At 37.6% G+C, this 21959-nt stretch overlaps 2 protein-coding genes and 1 long non-coding RNA gene across 23 annotated transcripts; 1 reads left to right on the top strand and 2 right to left on the bottom strand.

Annotated features, from left to right (window-relative positions):
* Positions 1-264: 264 nt before the first annotated feature.
* On the top strand, positions 265-1132 carry LOC119981441. The gene has a single exon (XM_038824563.1). The coding sequence runs from the start codon at positions 368-370 to the stop codon at positions 818-820; it is 453 nt and encodes a 150-aa protein (XP_038680491.1). The 5' UTR covers positions 265-367; the 3' UTR covers positions 821-1132.
* Positions 1133-13034: 11902 nt separating this feature from the next.
* Positions 13035-14778, bottom strand: LOC120010387. Its single transcript, XM_038861174.1, has 4 exons — positions 13921-14778; positions 13684-13822; positions 13543-13571; positions 13035-13178 (listed from the first exon to the last, which is right to left on the bottom strand). The coding sequence occupies exons 1-4, from the start codon at positions 14455-14457 to the stop codon at positions 13035-13037; spliced, it is 849 nt and encodes a 282-aa protein (XP_038717102.1). The 5' UTR covers positions 14458-14778.
* Positions 14779-15193: 415 nt separating this feature from the next.
* LOC119981169 lies at positions 15194-21618 on the bottom strand. Of its 21 annotated transcripts, XR_005464078.1 has the most exons (10): positions 21368-21618; positions 19918-21260; positions 19758-19818; positions 19207-19482; positions 18575-18660; positions 18401-18459; positions 17647-17684; positions 17111-17161; positions 16600-16672; positions 15194-15575 (listed from the first exon to the last, which is right to left on the bottom strand). It is a non-coding gene; the product is annotated as an uncharacterized LOC119981169 (long non-coding RNA). The 21 variants fall into 21 exon arrangements; XR_005464067.1 differs by having other exon boundaries at positions 16600-17161; positions 18389-18459; XR_005464062.1 differs by having other exon boundaries at positions 16600-17161.
* Positions 21619-21959: the final 341 nt, after the last annotated feature.

Here is a 21959-nt window from a genome sequence, read left to right as displayed (position 1 = left end):
TTATTGGAATTCTAAATTTCAAGGATTCTATGAACCAAACATAATAATCATTGACAAAAGAAAAACTTTTATTCGTGACAAATTGGATTCCGCAAATCAAATGACACTTTAAAAGGAAAGGTATATATCTATTTAAACAACTAATAAGTAATAACACCCATAATATTATTTTTAAAAAATCAGGAATTAGATCCAGGACATTTTTGTAATTTCAAACACGTCCTCAATGAGTACGGCCATTCCTATATATATATATATCCTCCTCTGCTTCTGGTCACAGACATTCAAAGAGAAACAGAGAAAAAAACAGAGTTTCAAACTTGAAAGAAACAGAGTAAGAGAGAGAGAGAGAATCAGTCGATCAAAAATGGGTAATAGTTTGAGGTGTTGTTTGGCTTGTGTTCTTCCTTGTGGAGCTCTAGACTTGATCCGTATAGTCCACTTGAATGGCTGCGTTGAGGAGATTACAGGTCCGGTCACCGCCGGCGAGATCCTCAATGCCAATCCCAATCACGTCCTGAGCAAACCATGCTCTCAGGGCCAATTGCGTAAAATCCTAATCCTCTCACCGGAATCAGAGCTCAAGCGAGGCAGCATATACTTCTTGATTCCGTCTTCTTCGTTGCCGGAGAAGAAGAAAGACAAGAAGAAATCCTCCTCCTCCAACAACAGCAGCAAAATATGCAACTCCAATGATTTACCGGTCGAGAAGTGCGATCGTTATAATGTAAATTCCGACAAGAAGTCCGGTCGTCGGAGTCGTCGGGCTAGTCGTGACATGGTGTGGCAGCCTCATCTAGCGAGCATCGCCGAGGACTAAAAGGTTTTTCCGGTGCCGGAAGCTTGTATTTCCAGAGGCTAATCCAGCCACGTGGCGCCACTATAGTTAATGGAGGTTTTTTAAATTCCTTTTGTGGATAAAGAATTTGATTAATCTTCTTGTTTGGGTCTGCGTATAATTAAGTTCAGATCCGGGGCTTCGAGACTGAGATCATGGTCTGATTGGATCAAGAGAAAATGTAATGACTCAGATAAAGAAATTAATTTGTACTAATCAGTCAAGGAAAATGTTGTCTTTACACCTCATCAAAAGTTGTAAATATGCACCAATGAGAGGTGTTTTGATTAACAATCGATTGAGTTCAACATATGTGTGTCCAAAGTTCGATTTCAATGAAAAACATATTTTTCAGTTTATGTACATCTCACATATTTCTGATCCCGTTTATTGTGGAAGCTTTGTGCACAAATATGATTGACCCTATTTTTTTTCTTCCCTGTTGGGGTTTTGAAATGAAATTTAATTTAATAAGAGGTCAATATACACCTAATGATTCCCATGCTGCATTTGCAATTGATCAAAGCAACCATCGATTAGTCTTTGAATAAACAAACACATCAATGATTAAAATGATTAATGTGAGCAAACCATAAAAAGTCTAACCGTTATTAATTTAGGATAATGTTTGAGACTCTCAAAAGATCCTCATTTAATATAGAGTGTTGGATGTAAAGTGAACCCTACATCTGTATTTTTAATTAATGATTATTTTAATACCACATAGATTTGAGAGACTTTTAAGGATCAAATTTTGGAAGTCTCTAGAATTGTCCATTATTTTATTGAACTTCAAACAATTATCCATCAGAGTAGTCATGGGGATGGGGTACAGAAGATTATGATAATTGGAGAATAAGGTGTCATGTCATGCACATTTAGTGGTGATACAGCTGTGATTAGTTGAATCAAGTACAGAAGACTTGAGCATCGGCACGTCTATAGCCCATACATACAAGTGCACACAATTTAATTAACATAATCATCTACTAAAGAGCTCATTTGAGGTTTCATGTTCAATTAGGTCAAATGTGCTTAAGAATACATGTGTACTGCGTGGATGAGAAAAATAAGTCATATCTTGTCAGGATATCAAGTGTCACATGAAGAAAAGTCCACGTACCAAAACATCCAAGAAGTTGCCATAAATCCAAAATAAATAAGGATGTGAGAAAAGATAATTCCCAACCCCAAAGTAAATCTTAACCTAACGTTCCAAGACGTCACAAGATTACAAATCAGACATGATTTTTCCCTTGTTGGTATGTAGGATAAGCTCAATAGCAAAAAAAAAAGCCTCATCTTTATCACTAGTCGACCTCTATACAAAGAAGGTTAAGGTTAATGTAAGGTACGCATCACACTTTACAATCACAAAGATTACTCAACTCTTGAGAATAGACATTGATTTGAGTGTCGAAGTGTCTCCGGGCCACCAAGGACCACCTTCTCCTTTTGTTCTTGTAGATGTTAGGAGGTTCGCCGTTGCGTCACTACCCTCTTTGTTGTTGACGCGTGGATTGTCCAGAATATTGCATCCACATATACATATGACATTTCATTAAACAACAAATTGAGGGAATATTGGGTAACTAGTTTAGTTTATGATAAAGTCTAATTAAGGTTAATGGTTGTTGACATGGTAATGTAATGATTTTTAATTATGGCGATGATAAATTATTCATTTCTTGATAAATGGACAGAGAGAGGGAGATGCTTGATCCGGGGACAAGATTTAGGGTGTTGGATAGAGAACAATTAAAGCTGGAGCCTCTCCAATTATGAATCTGAATAACTCCAAAACCCTTCTCACATAGCGACATCTCCACGCTAACACATAAAAATTAATAAATGCAGAAAAATAGCTGGCAAATCCTCCCAAACATCCACTCAAGGTCCTCACATGGATTCCCATCCTCCACTCCCCATAAATATTAATTAGCACTTAAATCAAATTAATATTATAGTTTTGTTGATTAATTTGGGGACAACTACCTTTCATTGGTTTAATATCTGGCTTCCTAATTAGTGTCATTAAGGCACTAATTATAACAATAAATACCATTTACAGCACTATTAGATTATAGTCCATTAATCACCCTATCAATGACAAATCATGGAATGGGAGGGGCTCCAATTCTCCCCAAAAATCATGTTAAATCATGATTTTTTTTTTGAAAAATGACATATTTGACTTTAGGAGTTAGAAATTAGTGTTTAGGATTTATAATTTGTAATTTATAATTTCTTTTCCCAAAATCTACTATATTCTAACATTATAAAGACAAAAATACTTAATCATCCTATTAAATATAGTATACAATTTTAAAAAATATTTGATTGTGAATACTATTTAATAATCACAGGCATAAGGCCGAAATTGGAGTTAATCAAAGCAATATATATATAAACGAATTCTCCTATGAGGTTTTAAAATGAGATCATGATTTTTAGACTTTAAAATATTTTTTTAAAATTTTGAAAAATATATTTGTATTTTGATCGGTCTTAAGAACCCAAAGATATATTTTTTGTTTGAAATAAAAATCAAACGCAACTTGAAAAGTGCATGAAATATTTTACGTTTTATACACTTTTCATATTGAATTTGATTTTTGTTTCAAACAAAATATATATTGTTAGGTTCGTAAAACCGATCAAAATACAAAAATATATATTTTTTTAAATTTTAAAACAATATTTTGAACCCTAAGACCATTCACGTGTGGATCCCATCACTTGTGGGGGTCGCACTTACACAAATCGAATGGTGTTAGATGAATCTCTTATTTTAATTAAAGTGAGGGATTCCTCACCTGAGAATTTTCAGATATATATTGTTTGTATTTGTTAGTTGTTACTACTTGAGTTAAATTATTGAAAACGGGAGATCCCATCAAGTATTGAGGTTTGTGCTATGCGTTGGTGTGAAGACAAAGTGGATCGCCCAATTCCCGGAGAAGAAGTTGGGTGAATCTCTCTAGATTGGAGATATTTTTCAGTTTGATTTCAAGGGAGTGTTTCAATGTCATCAGTCAAACCAATGTCTAAACTTTATAGTGCTTTGGAAATCATATAAAACTTCATAGCCCCAATCGGACACAATTAATGCATTGCGGGAATGCATCAGGATCTTCATTGAAAATGAATACATTCTGGGATGTAGGCGTGCTTTACAAGCTTAAACTAAAACATAGTCGTGGGGGCTTTTGGAAACGTAAATCTAAGTACTAGTTGGCGTGAAGCCATACTAAATAAAAAGATAAGTGGCCGGAGTCATGCCTAAGAAATCAAATAAAAGATTGAAGACGCTAGGTCTGTGTTTGACACGGAGTGGTTTGCTATTTGTTCTTCTTCTTCTTTTATAGTGCTAAGAGATGAGCACTTCTTCTATTCTTCTTCAAGTATTTGTCGTGGGATGTCATGGGAATCGTGGTAAGACCACTATCTTGCTGCTTGTTGGAGTGACTGGGTTAGTGGGCTTTGTAACAACAACCTTATCCTGAATGTGGGAATGATGACAGTGTCCTTGTCGTGCTTGTTCTTTATGGATTAAATGGGCTCTTCTGGAAGTCATGGTAGTTTCTGCTTCGCGAGTCTTCAGGCTTCATAGACGAAAACATAAGAACATGACTCATGGCGATCATTTCGTTACTGCTTCTGCACGAAAGATCATGTAAAAATGTGAACTTCTGAGTTGTGTAGGATGAACGTGGCTTGAACTTCGTAGAGACGTGTTTCAATTGGAATCTAAAACTCTTAAAAGTTTAAGTTTGTATTTTAGAACCGTGTCCTAGAATCCAAACTAAAACTAGGGGCAAGAATAGTATACTGAATTGTGTTCTAAGGAAATATGAAATGATATCCAAATTGTATGAATTTAGCTGCAAACAGTTCTAAAAAGGCATATAAAATGGCAGAAAATAAAAAATATATATAGAAATTAGTTCATAACAAAGTCAAGCTTGTTTGGTGCGAAAATTAGATTATCAAAATTAAGTCGAAGGCTCGATAATCCTTTCTACAGTTTCCACCATCGGTGCTTTAGTAGTTGCAAGAGGATCTCTATGCACGTTGTCTTGGCCCCTGACTTCTTGTTGAGGAGTTGGGGCTTCAATTCCGATGACTAGTTGTCTAGTCGGAGATTCCCCTCCCATAGCATCAATAGCAGTTGGGAGCCCACTTTCCAGTATTGGTGGACCAGCAGTTGGAGCATCAGTGCCTCCCAGTGATGGCGGCTCAGTAAGGTCCACAGGCGATTGCTCGGTTGGAGGAGTTTCGGTACTCTCTGGAGGTGCCAACTCTTCTCCACCCTCAGACTCTTCATCGTCAATAACCCATTTTTTGTTAGGCTGATAATTTTCTAATACGAATGCAGCCTTCTTGAGCAACAAATCCACATCCCACTTGTGGTGCTCATTGTTTTTGTACTGGGTCAGCAGGTTAAACCTTTCCATGGCCTGACCAACGCCTCCCATGGCCCCCAACTTGATTATGTAGTTATCCTGCATCTTTCGGGCCATCTCAACCTTCTGGGCCGTCTTTAGAACCTACGCCACCAAAGAGTCCCTACGTAGGTCACTCTCCTTAGTGACGTCGCCAAGCTTGGAAGACTTTCTGTGCATATGAGATTCCATCATCTTCATTTTGTTCTCGGCCTCCTCCAATTGCTTGGTAAGTCCTTCCTAACATTCTTTAAGATACTACGCCTCTCTAGTTGATTGTGCAATCCTCGACTCGAACTGGTTGGCTTTATAGGCGTAATCACTTACTTTCTTCTCCAGAGCACTAAACATTTCAATTGAGTGCATTAGCTGCTCATCTGCCTCTTTTAACATCCCTTCTAGATCCATGATCCGAGCAGACATCTCTGAGCTTTTGTTCTTGTCACCAACCAATTGGAGTCTAAACTCCTCAACTGAGGCGTCAGCACTGGAAAGCTTATCTTCAGGGATTTCACTATGCCTTCAAGCTTTTCTTTTTCAACCCTTTCTGTTGGAGATATGGGAATCATAAATGGGCTAGGCCCAAATAAATGGCTCAATATAAGGAGCACCCAATATGGGTATGTAATTTGATTTGGCCCATAAGGTTGTTATTTATGATAAGGCTCAAATCTCCTAATTGGATTTGAATTGAGCTTATCAGTAAATAACAACTTAATACTATTTCAAATATTAAATAGAATCCAAATACAAATTAAACTCTATCCTAAAAGATCTCTATATTAGGACGGTTGAAGAGTTTTTGACGTACGCTTCTAAGAAGTACGTTAGCTGAAGAATTGGATACTTCCAATTCTTGAAACAGAGAGATCAAACACTTGTGAGAAGAGTGTTTATCAAGCTAACCTGTTTTATTGTTTAGGGTATTTGTACTGTGTAATCGGTGACCGATCGAGTATTGAATCACCACAACCTGAAAGTTCCTGACAATTCACGCTACAAGAGGTATGTAAATTCCGTTGCGTACTTAAGTTGTAATATTCTACATTGGTATCAGAGGAGGTTGGTTTTTTCACATGCTAAATACCTAAAATTGCAGATAGTATATATGCATATTTTCTGTTTTTTATTTAAGTACCTTAGATATGCATATTAAGGTTTGATTTGCTGTTTTTGATACAAACGATATCTGATTTGCATGAAATTTTGTGTGTGGGTTACAATAAATATTTAGATTTATCCCTGCGAATTTCATGTTGATATGTGCAATAAAAAAGGCTGAACCTAGCAAAGTGCCCCGAAACTTCTTTATAACACAATTTTTTAAGCAGATAAAATTAGGCTTTGATTTTGATATGTATGGAAAGCTTATTTAATCATCTTTCTATCGATATATTATTTGCCTAATTTGGATGTGTAGGTTAAAAGTTATGATACTTTAAATTTTTCTGGACTTGATTGAAATTATTTTATAAAACTGGGTTTTAGTTATACTGGGCTTTTAACCCAAGTGGGGGCTTTGAGGAGTTGGAACACTTGCCAATCATGTGTGGTTGGGCTGCTGATGCAATTTACTGGCCTGCGCATTCCATGTTAGAAGTTAGTAAATGATCCAAGGCCAATATGGTCGGGCCCGTGATTGGTTCTTCACTGGCTTGCCCACAGCAAGCTAGGAGTTGGCCCCTGGGGCCCAAGTGAAGACTTGTGAACTGGATCTGGATCCGGGTCTGGGCTGGGATGACCTGCGCTCAACTGGTTGGGCCGCGCGCAAACTGGGCCACACACTGGACTGGGCTGCAACCTATTTTTGGCCCAAATGTTTATATACATTTGCAAAATTAAATATAGTTCCAACTGGGCTGTACGTGGGAGAGAGTGAAGGCCTATATATAAAAAAAAATTAAAAAATTAAAAAATTAAAAAAAAAATAATTTATGTTTATATTATTTTTCTGAATTTTTATGGGAATAAACATGTTTTATGTAGTGAATTGGACATAAAATGCATATATATTTTATTTTTTTGCTAAATTAAATTGTTTGATTGCTGCCTAATTCTATACTTATTTTTAGAGTATGGATAACCTAGAGTATGATGAGCCACTGGATGTCAAGCCTTTAGCATGGGGAGAATATCATGGTGCAACCCCCTCCGCATTATCTGATTCAGATGATGAGATAGACGAAGAGATTGATCTTAACAGTGAGTCTGACAGTGATGACTCAGTTAGGTCAGTCATAAATATTGAGTCTGACCCCGAAATCATCGATCTAGTATCAGATGAGGACATCGCAGCTGAGGGCATGCATGATGGGATTGGAGTGACTTCTGAGATCATTGATCTCACTATGGATGAGGACATCGCGGCTGAGGGCATGCATGATGGGCCAGAGGTGGCCAACATGGATGAGCCAATGTTAGATGCGGAGCCGCAAGATAATCTGAAGAATTTATTAATTTTAATGATTATTCTCATCATTTTAGGGCGCAACTAAGATTATAAGAGAGCAATTTTAATTTTATGCATTTAATTTATTTGAGACTTTTCATAGTCAGTTGTGTTGGATATTGGTTTTATAATATTCCTATGTTATTGCGTTAGATATTATTTTACAATATTCCAATATTGATCTATTTAAGTTGGACTAGTATGGTAGAAGTATGCTACTTAAAATTGATTATATACAAGTATATATATTGTTTTTCTTAGCATATGAGATACTGTATGATATGTCTAGCTTGAAACATGATACAATAATGTGTGACAATAAATATTGTACTTGACTCTAAATGTGAATTAATTTTCTTTGACAAGAGAGTTATGGCTGCTGCAAAAAGCATTGTCGCTGACCTGAACAAGGGTGATAAGCTGACTGACAAGAATTACGACATTTGGCGTCGTAAGATTGAATATCTGCTTGAAGAGCAAGATAATCTTGAAACTGTGACTCAACCAATGGTGGAACCGCCACAAGGCACCACTGCGCAACATAGACGGGACCAGGAAGCATATGTAGCTTTCAAGCGCAAGGATCGCATTGCTCGCATTTTGATGCTCAGTAGCATGCGTAATGATCTAATGCTACGTTTTGAGAAGCATAGGACGGCAAAAGCAGTGTGGGATGCTGTGAAGCTGCAGTTTGGAGGTACTACTACCACTAGATTGCGCCATCTCACCCTCAACTTTGAAAGGTTTGTGAAGCGCCCGCATACAACTATGAGGCAGCATCTGACCTTAATGTCTAACATGATTAGTGAGTTGGCGGAGGCTGGGCACGTGTTGACAAATGAACAACAGGTGCAAGCTGTGATTCGATCTTTGCCACCCTCATGGGAACATATGAGGGTAAATCTCACTCACAATGAAGGCATTGTTACTTTTGATGATGTTTCTAGACATGTGGAGCTGGAAGAGGACCGTCTTATAGGTGATAAGCCCAACTCTGAGGCAAATGTGGCCCAGTCCAACAAACGCAAAGGAGGATATAAGGGTAAGGGTAAGGGCCCAAAGAAAGCAAAATATGATGCAAAAGGCCCAAAGTACCCAAATCACAAACGTGGAAAGCGTGGTGGAAAGAAGAAAGACAAGGCAGAAATGGCTTGTTTTAAATGTGACAAGCTGGGTCACTTCGCTCGTGAATGTCCCGAGGCGAAGGTGAGTAAAGACTATTCTATTCTTTCTCAATTATATGTGACTAGTAGTTTGATGTTGGCTGAAACTGTTCATCATTGGACTGTAGACTTAGCAGCAACAGACCACATAGCTCGGGATAGATCGGCCTTTGTAGATTATCGTCGCATTCCGAAGGGGAGCCGTAGGATTTACATGGGAAATGACACTTATGCTGAAGTGTTGGGGATCGGTACTTGCAAATTGGATCTGCAAGGAGGACGCACCCTTTACATCCATGATGTCTTATATGCCCCTGAAGTTAGGCGGAATCTACTATCTGTTTTAGTTCTTCTAAATTTGGGTTTTCGTTTTGAATTCAAAGTTGGTTGTGTTAAGTTTTTTCTGGACAAAGTATTTTATGGTTCTGGTTTTTTGCTTGATGGTTTAATGGTTTTGGATACCGTTAATAATGCGAATAATAATTCTGCATCTTTTGTTGCTACGTCTACTAGTGTTTCTGATAATAGTATGTTATGGCATGCTAGATTAGGACACATTGGGCAAGATAGACTTAATCGTCTAGCTAAAGAAGGCCTATTAGGCCCATTAGCCAAATGTGAACTGCCCACATGTGAAAATTGTTTAGCTGGAAAGGCAACAAGATTGCCATTTGGAAAAGCAAAAAGAGCCATTTTTCCTTTGCAGTTAATTCATTCTGATATCTGTGGCCCAATGAATGTAAGAGCAAGACATGGAGCTTCATATTTCATTACATTTATAGATGACTACACACGATATGGTTATGTTTATTTGATCTCCCATAAATCTGAGGCATTGGAATGCTTCACTAAATATATGAATATGGTAGAGAATCAATTAAACAAAAGCATAAAGGCACTAAGGACCGATCGTGGAGGTGAGTATCTATCAGAACAATTCAAGGAATTGTGTGATGAAAAGGGTATAGCTAGACATCTGACTATTCCATATACACCGCAACAAAATGGTGTTGCGGAAAGGAGAAATAGAACCCTTATGGACATGGTAAGATCAATGATGGCGCAAGCTAATCTCCCAATTTCATATTGGGGAGATGCATTGTTAACTGCGGCCTATGTACTTAACCGTGTGCCATCGAAATCTGTCACGACAACACCTTATGAATTATGGACAGGAGAAAAGCCCAAATTAGGGCATTTGCGTCCATGGGGTGCTGCTGCCTACATTCATACGCCCACTTCAAAATTTGGAAAGCTGGGAGCCCGAGGAAAGAAATGTATCTTCATAAGGTACTGTGAACATTCCAAGGGTTATGTTTTCATTGGAGAAGACAATGATGGTAGGGTGACAGAAATTGAGTCACGAGATGTCACATTCTTAGAAAATGAATTCCCTACTCAAGGGGAGGTTGAAAAGGATTTTCAGTTCTATGAAACTGAAGATACTAACAATGGTGCAAGTAGTTTCCCAATTGAGGAAAATGAGGAAATACCTCAACCTCTTGGGAACAATAGGAGCGACTCTGTACTTGAAAATGTTCAAGTGGAGCATCATCAGGATAAATCTCAACCTCGAAGGACTATGCGTGAACCTGTCCCTCGTCGTCGATTTGAGATTGAAGGGGAGGCATTCATGATAGCTCCACTAGATACTGAAGATGAGCCAAAGTCAGTTAAAGACGCTCTCTCTAGTGCTAGATCTAAGGAATGGATGGATGCAATGAAAGAGGAGATGGAGTCAATGGAACAAAATCATGTCTGGGACCTGGTTAGTCTTCCACCGAAACGAAAAACTATTCGGAATAAATGGATTCTCAAAATCAAACGTAAATCTGATGGGACCATAGATCGATATAAGGCTAGATTAGTAGCCAAGGGTTACAATCAAAAGGAGGGAATTGACTATGAAGAGACATTCTCACCAGTTGTGAGGATTGCCTCAATTCGCCTTATCCTGGCAATTGTCGCACATATGGATTTGGACTTGTTCCAAATGGATGTTAAAACTGCATTTTTAAATGGAGAACTGGATGAGGAGATCTATATGGATCAGCCCTCTGGTTTTGAGGTCAAGGGTCAAGAACGCAAGGTTTGCAAGCTGAAAAAATCCATTTATGGCCTGAAACAAGCATCTAGGCAATGGAATCTCAAATTTCATCAAGCCATCTTAAAAGATGGATTCACAATGATGGAAGAAGATCATTGTGTATATATTAAGACATCCAAGAATGGCATGGTCATTCTATCCTTATATGTGGATGATATTTTATTGGCTGGGAATGACAAAGAGTTGATTACAACCACCAAGGGTTGGTTGGCATCAAACTTTGAGATGAAAGATATGGGTGAAGCCAGTTATGTGTTAGGTGTAAAAATCATTAGGGATCGTTCGACAAAGTTTTTGGGTTTATCCCAAGAGACTTACATCAAAAAGGTGTTAGAGCGATTCAATATGCATAATTGCAAACCCATTGACACTCCTTGTGAGAAAAATGTGAGCCTTAGTCGAAATATGGAGCCCAAGACTTCGGAAGAAAAAGAAAGAATGTCCAGGGTACCATATGCAAGTGTTGTTGGTAGTCTTATGTATGCAATGATGTGTACTAGACCAGATATAAGCTATGCTGTTGGGCTAGTAAGTCGATTTCAATCGAATCCAGGACCTGAACACTGGAAAGCAGTCAAGAGGATATTAAGGTACTTGAAAGGAACGATGAACTATATGCTAGTTTATCGAGGAAAGGATTTGCGGTTGTTTGGATACTGTGATGCTGACTGGGGAGGCGATGTAGACGAGCGCAAATCCACATCAGGATATGCTTTTATACTTAATGGAGGAGCTATCTCATGGAGTAGTAAGAAGCAAACTTGTAATGCCTTGTCAACAATGGAGGCTGAGTACATTGCTTGTTGCTCAGCAGTCCAAGAGGCAGTTTGGCTAAGAAGGTTTCTACAGCATTTGTCAGTTGTTAAGTCTGCATCAGAACCTGTCAAAATTTGGTGTGACAGTATGGCAGCACTGGCATATGCTAAAGATCCTAAGTACCATGGAAAGACCAAACACATTCAAATAAAATATCACTATGTCAGAGAAATGATTGCACAGAATGAGGTGGTCCTAAAACACATCTCTACCAGTCAGATGGTAGCTAATCCATTGACTAAACCTATATCTAGGGATTTTTTTTTTGTCACATGTAAAGTCCCTAGGATTAAGTAGGATGTGATTATTTGTTTTAATGGTCCATTATTTTCACAGACTCATGTGTATGATTAATTTTATGTTGAGAATGTTATTCAGTTTATCACTTGATGAATTTTGTGAAAAGATAAGTACAATATTGTCAATATGTCAATAGGCAAGATTGGCTCACTCACATGAGCAATCACCTTTTTCGCAGTGGGAGCGAGTAAAGATGAGATAAATTTGAACATTGACACTAGAAGCGATTAATGCGCTATAGAGTGGTCAAGATTCAAATATAGATCGCCTTAGTAAATGCTAAGATGAGTTTTTTTTAAAGAAATCGACATGATATATCCACAATATATCGTGAGCCTATAAAGAAAGCCAAGTATGAAATTCTTTTGGCGCTGGTAATAGCGAGCGAAGTTTGTAATTTCAATTTGGGCGCCAAAGGAAATAGGCGACAAAATTAATACTTGTATGGTGTAATTTGAGAGTAGACATATAATCTTAATTCATGAACAAATGAGAGAAACTCCGCCATAGCATGCATTTCATACTGCATGTGCTAGCGACCAATTGGAAGGTGAGTGAATTAATCTCTGCTTCCTCATCATGTGAGTTCCAAGATTTCTTATTTTAAAAAGAAATCTATATTCGTACCCTTAGTTGACTTCAGACTATGTCATAAAGTTGTGAAATAGTGATCGCTACTTTAACATGTATCTAATGGTCATGTGATGATACGATCTAATGGATCATAGTTAGGAAAGCGAGCTATATTCACATCCAATTGATATGAGTGCTCAAGGAAAAACTGTAGTTGATTACACTAAGTTGCTTGTATTCACTGGCGCCAGGCAATGATGTCTAATAGGACAATATTGCGAATACATGTAATAAAACAAAGCTGACAAGCACAGGACTCTTTGAGGGATTGAGTAATGCTTGGTCAAGGTGTAACCAACCAAGTTTGGGGTATGTAAAAGTACACGGCTTCCACACTGTTATGGTAAAACACTTCATTGTGGCCCTCATGGGTTTCTACTTTGAAGATACCACAACAAGTGTACTTCAGGTCACACGGCTCATTTACCTGTATGAAAACATAAAAAGGTTAGCAAGCAATATAAGATCTTCTGTCTTGATTAGACCCAAGCCCATAATGGGTGAGTGGGAGTATGTTGGAGATATGGGAATCATAAATGGGCTAGGCCCAAATAAATGGCTCAATATAAGGAGCACCCAATATGGGTATGTAATTTGATTTGGCCCATAAGGTTGTTATTTATGATAAGGCTCAAATCTCCTAATTGGATTTGAATTGAGCTTATCAGTAAATAACAACTTAATACTATTTCAAATATTAAATAGAATCCAAATACAAATTAAACTCTATCCTAAAAGATCTCTATATTAGGACGGTTGAAGAGTTTTTGACGTACGCTTCTAAGAAGTACGTTAGCTGAAGAATTGGATACTTCCAATTCTTGAAACAGAGAGATCAAACACTTGTGAGAAGAGTGTTTATCAAGCTAACCTGTTTTATTGTTTAGGGTATTTGTGCTGTGTAATCGGTGACCTATCGAGTATTGAATCACCACAACCTGAAAGTTCCTGACAATTCACGCTACAAGAGGTATGTAAATTCCGCTGCGTACTTAAGTTGTAATATTCTACACTTTCTTTGGCCAAGTCCTCAATTGCATTCTGTCCGGACCTCAACACTCCTTGCAGAGCCTGTAAATTACATGAAGAGTACATGTATGATTAAGAACAACAACGGCTGAGAAAATCTTTCGCAAAGATAATTACATTGAATACGTAAAAATACTTACAGTGAAGTAATGAGCCACCGAATAGTTGAACTGACTAGGCAAGGGAATAGCATCCAGCTTCTTAGCATCCTCTGGGAAGACAAACTTCCTAATGCCTACTAGGGGTAAAATTGGAGCAAAGGTCATAGTCAGTGATTTGGGGACCCACATGGAAATCTCTTCCATTTCGCTCCCAGACACATCCAGTTTGACCATGGGCCGCACATCCTCGCCACCTCTGGCAGTATCCTCCTCTTGGTCTTGAAGTGGCGGTAGTTCAATCCTTGAACCGCTAGTCACAACCTCCCTTTGAGCAACATCGGTCTCCATGGCCGCCTTGGTAAAGTCAGCAACAATGGGGTCAAATTCCCCACGATCTTCAGTTTCAACAACTTCTTCGGGCTCGACCGCGACCACCCTTGCATTTCTAAGGCTTGGAATCCATCTTGTCAAAGGGAGTGTATCCCCCTCATCCTTGTTCGTCTCCTCATCTAGCACCATTGCAGCTAACGCTGAAGGAGCAGATAGAAAAGAAACGGCTCCACGGCCCCTGGGCATAGAATCATAAATTGATTAAATTGGTTTTAGTCTTGTTGTTGCATCTGTTGCAACAATTGCCATATAAAAAGCCAATTGTCTCGGTGGCCAATTGTGACCTAGATATGTGTCCAACATAATTTTTTTTTATGTTGCTAAAATGAGTTTTTAGCCCAACAAATGGGCATGAAATATATGGGCCAAAGTAGGGTCTTTGTGGCCCAATATGGTTTGAAATTAGTTAAAACTAAAAGAAAAAAAGAATGGGCCGAGTATGTGTTTTAAATTAAATGGGCTTATTGTTTTCTTTTGGTTAAACTAAAGACTAATGGGCTATAAATATATATATGAAAAATGGACTTAGTGCTAATTTGGACTTTAAAGTGTACTAGCGTCATTCCCGCGCGTTGCGGCGGGAGGCGAAGGTTTTCTCCGAGGTTCCATTTGAGGGGGTGGGTTGGAGGAATTATACACAGTAGGATGCGGGAGGAAGTCGAGCTAAAGAGGGAACAGAGATACGATAAACAAACGAAGACGACGCTTATGAGACGGCCCAATAAAGAAGAGGAGAAATAGAAACAAAAAAAGTTCGTGGGCTGTTGTTTAACCAAGAAACGAAGGTTTTGATGGGCCTAAACCCAATTCGAGAGTTGCGGTTATGAGCTGGTCCCAATTTTATTTTATCTATACGAAATTGTGTTATTTGTTGTTCCGCTTTTATTGATATCTTAATTACAAAGGTTACCGTATTAACTGGTTTTCGAGGGAATATCAACTATGTTTTCATTAAACTGTATACATATGTTAGTCTCCTATCTTCCTGTAATTTATTTAAAGAGAGCTTAAACAAAAAACATGAGCTCAGACACCTGACTGCAAAGAAAACACAACAGCCAACCTCGATAAAGATTAAATAATACCAAAACATAGCCATTCGGCGCTTCATGCCAGTAAATAGGAGACTAAAATACCAAAAGAAATCTATTCAAGATGCGCATAGCGCTCCATGCCAGCAGAGAGGAGAGACCGAGCGGGGCATTGGCTGTCGGGTATTTCAACATTGTTAACTTCTGTATCTCTTCCATTTGCTTTTGCCGCCATTCGATCTACTCAAGCAATCGATCTTTACTTTCGATGATCTGATATAAATAAGTATCAGCATGTGATTAGAAAACATAAATTGTTGATAACTCTGCATTAGGCATATAATAATGAATATGCCATGATATCCCAAACTTCGCATCTTTTCCCCTTCCAATCCCAAATCACTGAAAAATGAAGCTCTTCCAAAAGGCAACGAAAGAATGTTGTGAGAAATTACACAGTATGTGTAACAAAAAGTATAGAGAATGGAATTGTTACAGCAGACCAACATGTGCAAAATGAAATACATGTGAAGGACTGATCAATACACATTCCTTGTGATATTGGAACACTACATAGAAGTTATCATCACATGAGTACACCCCCAAGCAATGGCACTAATGATACCAGAAGCATGAATGTGGAATTAGTGCTTGATGAATACATGATTAGATAATTCCCCTCATTCCAACGAAAAGCCCTGAGGATTTGCAGGTCGTAAATAACATTGATACACCATTTCATCAAGAAATGTCAGTAGACCACAAATTAGTTCCTCAGATTTCACGGAGTATTAGATGAGAATTATAATGAGCAAGAAAAACAGTGTTTTCTCGTTCAAAGAAGAGAAGAAAAGGGGTACTTGAATGTAGCTGCAAGAGAAACTAAAGGATACGTGTTGTAGGAATTAATGAAATTCCCCTGCAGGTTTATTGCTTAAGAAAGAAAAGAAGGGAAATCCGAACATGAATAGAACAAAAAGTTGAATCCCCTAGAAAGAGTAAGATTCTGCAGAGAATTAAGGGGGAAAACGACAATATATTCAAACATGGTAAAATAATCTCACCATTGGCAGCAGAAACTATGACAACCACCAAGTCAGATATTAATATTCTTATATGAAAATTAAAGCATTAATCTTGATCTATGAGAATTGAAACCAAACAATGTCAGAACAATGTTAAAAGGTAAAAACCAAAAGCACCAAATATAGTTTCATAACGATGTGTGAACAATATATAATTGTACAATAAGATTTATAGTTGACATTTTAAATAGATAAATTAAAGCAAAGCTCACCTGAGTCGTCTGGCACAATCTGAATCTGATGCATCATTTGGTGTTTTATATAGGGGTTGTTTTCTCTATTCATCTTTCGTAGACATGTAATCCAAAACCATTTGTCAAATCAACAAAATGAATGGTAAACCAGATATATGCACAAAGAAGATAGAAAAATCCAAACAATAGAAATCGAAAGTTCGAAACAGCTGTATTTCCCTACGAAAATGAGGCAGTAAAAATGACTCAGAAAACAGCTGACAACATGGGTTTTGCAATGGAGCAAACAATCTAGATTTGATTTCATTGACCCTTCGTTGATAATGATGACTTCGTAGAAGAACAGAGATCCAAAGAGAGAACCAGAAAATAGAATCCCTAAACCCAAATATCCTGAAACTAACAATTTTTTTTTGTACTAAGCTGTTTTAAGTCGCAGATTGATAGATTACCATACTATAATATCAAACCTGAAGGCAAAATTAATCATATTGTGAGCAGTATATAATCAATTTCTTCGAAATCGAACCTATGATTCTCTACCGGTCCTTTACTAAGTTACTAACCCACCTCCGTCCCCCTACAAAAGTTGAGACAAAAATTAAGTTAATGAACAAAATGTAAAAAAATACAAAAAGAATAAGAGGAAAAAGTGATGAAAAGGAAAAATCATTTAAAGTTATTGAATAAACAAATCTTCCCAGTTTTCTCTCTCTTTTTCTTTACATCTTCCTCATCAACATTCATTTTAGACCTGGACTTCTCACCATGTTCTTCTTCCTTTTTCACATGGGTTTCCTCATATTATTAAAAGAACTAAAAGTTGTAATCCAGCCAAAAAGAATTTACTATAAACATGAATGATTTGCAAAGATAGCTTTGAATTTCAATAAGTACAAATTTCTTATTCTAAGCTTTCATATTCTTATTGTAATAACTTTTTTATGAAGCTTATTTCCCTGCATTAGGAGGTTTATGCCAAAAGTTAAATGAATGTTGAATAATTTTGACAGTAATTTAAACAAATAAAAATGGACTAAATATCAATTTTTAATAATTACTCACAGCATCTAACATTGGTTCCCCTCTAGTACCATAAACTCCTGCACGCATCGGCAATAAACAGAAATAAGAAAGGCTAATTCAAAGGCTGCAACCAATAAGTTAAGAAAGGCTAATTGACAGGAAAAACCTTCACATATTAGAATTTAGATAGTGAAAAATGACAACAGAAACAGCAGAAAACAGGTGCCTAAAATGAATGCCAGTATATGTTAATGTTTTTGCTGGTTATAATAATGAGTGCTGGATAAAATTTAGATAATATATGTATATGTATGTTGTTTATGTGAACAGACTAATTGAATTTTATAGGATAAACATCTCGTGGAGAATAATTGATTCATGAAAAGCACATCCAAGAGGCAATCTGTCTCCTCCATTGATAAAAAGACCATTAATTGACAATTATATAAAAAATAAAGATAAGCAACTTATGAAATACCTATAATTAATTAATACTTAATTAAATAGTGATAATACTTAAAAACAACAGCCCATTGAAGAAGCCATTTTCGTCATCATTGTTAGGTACCCGAATAATCTTAATAGTCTCATCGTCAAAAATTTGAAGTCCGATCTTTATTTCCACCAGAGATATAGGCCCATGAGGTCATTATAAAAGACACCAATAACAACATGAGAATGTGTAAAGAGAACTCTTACAAAATATATGCTTCTGAACATGATGAGATGCATCTTAACAATAGAGTACGTAAGACACATTGATGTAAGAATTTATACTAACCTCAAGCCTTACCTTTAGTAAATCTGCTTCCTTTGTTTTCTCGTGCATCTTATTCTCCGCATTCAAATGTGCTAGAAGATGGTCAGTAAAATTATTACTTCTTCACAGGCCAGGGAAGGAAAATTATCGAACCACAGAATTGCACAGACATGAAGGACAAAGAGGGAATTGCAGAAAATTACTCACATTCTTTGGCTTGCAAAAATAGCAGGTTGAATAAAGTGTAAAGAAGGCGATCACAGCACGCATAGTTCCATGTGCCTTGTCAGAAGCTTCAATGCGAGGGAACAGTTGAGATAGATGCAACGCAGAAGTGTCTTAAAAATGTTATTTTAAACATGATAAATGAGTAAAAAATGAATGCTTATTCAATCTCAGTTGGAATATCAAAACAAAGCAATAAGCATGAGGTTGTTTAGAAGGCCTTCTTGCATTGGTATGCCTCAAGATAGGGTCCTCCCAATAAACTACATTACGTTGCAAGAAGACCAATAAACTTCAACCATTTCTTAGAACTTGACCAAGCAAAAGAATCTACGTTACTACATCACAGAGAGTTCCTTTATTCTTTTTGCTAGCAAATTCAATATTCAAATACATGCGAATATATTTTAGCATCAAGCCTGCTATTTCTGTTGTCAGTTGTCACACAAGCAGGACAAATATTAAAAAAATATAAAGGTTCATCTGAAACTAATAATGGCTAAGCAAATATAAATACGAAATACCAAAGAGAACACGTAGCTTGATCAAATTGGTAACTGTTACATTGAGAAGCAATCGAGTGTTTTTAATATTGATTAAAGACAAATGCATACCTTCATCGTACCTTCCATGTATAAATCTTCGAATGTCGAATTTAAGTGAAGAATTACATCACCACCCTTCGCAGTTCTCTCCAGCTCCTCCCCCAATGACCCCCACCACAAAACCAATGAAAGAGAGCCAATACTTTGTTAGCAAACCAGACCGGTAAATATAAGTTTAGGAAAAAGAGAAACTATCTGGTGTCTCGCTTTTTTCAGAAATTTTGCATCAGCATCTTCCCTTCCTCACCATCTAGAGCTAATATTGGTAGAGACTCTCACCAAGAACTGTAAATGTGACATCATCATGATCCAGCATTAATCAATGATTATGGAAGGAAACCCATATAAAAAAAAAGCCAAAAACCAACACCTTAGAATTGATTCCCCCATTGAATTTAACCTTTTTTCTATCTTTAGTGATTGGCTTTCAAGTATGCAGAAATGGAAACACAGATTGACCTCTTATTCAACATTTTTATGTACAGTATCCCCATAGTTGTAAGACACAACCAAATTAACAGAATGAAAACTGAAACGGCATATAAACCATTGTGCCTAACCTTCTAACTTGCACATAAGAAGTTTATGGTGTATGTGGTGCATTCCGATAATAACATTGACCTGAAAATTTCAACCAAATAAGAGAACACATTAGAATTGAGTCCAAAAAAAAAGAAATCTTTAAATTGGACAGCAATTTATTCACATTAGGCAACTTACCTTTCATTGCTTGAATTTCCACCGAGTCAAAAGACAAATGTCAGTCTCTCATGCACCAAATAATGCTTTGCCAGAAATATGATGTCATGATGGAAATTCAATCACGAATGTGAAAAAGAAATGGAATTACCATAAGTAATTCCACACTTCTAAACACATCGCATCCTGCTTTGCATCTCGACTGTTAACCAACATCAAGTATGAATGTCCTTGTCTATTGGAGACCCATTTTTCTATCCAAAAATTACCATAAGTAACGAAAAACAGAGGAATTACAATATCATACCAAAATGTAGCAAAGAAGTTCATAGTAAAAGAAAATTTGCCATGCCATATCCCAAAACAAAAGCGACACCCATTAGAAAACTGGAACTAAATCAAAATCGACAACACGAAAGAATTGCAACAGAGGTACACCTGCAGAATATACAACGACCAAGTGGCCAACCCAAAGCTTTGAAATTGAAATTTCATGATTATGTACCCAGATATTCATATCAGGGGTTGATGGAACATGGTTGACAAAATTCCACCTCATGAAAGAGTTTGAGGAGAGAAGAACTCGAGACACATCATAGAAAGTGCCTTTTTTTTACCTATGACAAAAGTCACAGGAAAAGACGACACTCACTCCCCCGCCAAATATAATCAATCCTCTGTTGGCAAGCTCAATGACCATGATAGCTAGAGCTTCCATGACGCAAGAGAGAGTTCCACATGAAGTCAGGAACTTCAAAAACTTACTCTCCTACAAAACCCAGAATCTCATCCAACCCAAGTATAGTCAGTTAATGGCAGTCCATACAAAAACCCAAAATATGAAGAAGTAGATAACAATGCTACACAGACTCTAAAGCAAATATTCCTGGTTTGAGCTCTATTCACTTCAGTGAAATTAGATATGAAATAAGTTGTGTGTTTGTGCGCAAAACCTGTACCAAATCAGCCCAAAAGAAAAGCATAAAAAATACAAATGAACAAATAAAGGGTATCTAAAACAAACGAAATATGCCCTTACTACCAACCTTGAAGGGCCTATTGTCGGTTCTGAAGGCAATGCCGGGAACATATTTTACCCAAACAGGGAATCCCCTGAACAACAGTAGCATTGATCAATATTTTACCCGTCTTGCTGTATTTGTACACGTGAACGACGGCGGTGGAGGAGAAGGGGAGGGCGGAATCGGAGATGGCATGGCATGGGAAAAGATGAGCTGATCAGAGAAATCGGCTCTGATTCGACGCTCGAGGCAGTCGAAGTACGTCTGTTGTTCCATTCTCGCTTTCTTCACTCAAGCCGAAGAAATGGAGAACAACCGCAGAAAGAAACAGAACGAAGACTGCTGAAAAGCCAGGAAAAGTAGATACATGAACACACAAGAAAGCAAGACAACCAAAGGAAGACGTGCAAGTGACGATCGGTGAAAAGGCAGGAAAAGTAGATACTAACCTCAGCTGCCTGATCGTACCAAAGCTATAAACCACGCCAAACAGCCGCAGCAAATCCAATCCTCCATTTTGTAGCAAAACGAACACTCAGCCCGTAGTAAATCGAAGTTCCTGACGTCGACCGTACCAATACGAAGCTCACGTTGTGTAAAGCAGATAGGTGAAGACCCAATGGCCTGAGAGAGATTCGGGGACAGAGAAAGCAGGGGAGAAAGAAGATGAGGCACATGACAGGGTAGGAGATTTTTGCAGAAGCAGATCAACAGAAGCAGTGCATGTATCTGTTTTTACGGCGAGGATCAAAAGAACCCAAAACAATCGAACGGCTCGAGTTGAATAAGCTACAGAAACGACGTCGTCCAACATACAGAGATTCCCAAAAAATCACTCCAGTACAGGTATGGTGGGCCACTCAACATCGTTTCCCATAAAGCCTTTAGCATCCTCAAAGATCGAGCACACGCGCGTGTGCACCAAACGACACAAAAAAACAAAATAAAAACAACTCAAACGATGTCGTTTCGCGGGCCTAAACGTTGAAGAAAAAGAAAACCACTCCCGAGAGTAGCAAAAAACCATCCAACTCGCCGCGA

This window comes from Tripterygium wilfordii, chromosome 2, assembly GCF_013401445.1.
Source record: "Tripterygium wilfordii isolate XIE 37 chromosome 2, ASM1340144v1, whole genome shotgun sequence".
Lineage (NCBI taxonomy): Eukaryota > Viridiplantae > Streptophyta > Magnoliopsida > Celastrales > Celastraceae > Tripterygium > Tripterygium wilfordii.
The sequence above is the reverse complement of the archived record's forward strand: the minus strand, read 5'-3'. Positions and strand labels throughout refer to the sequence as shown.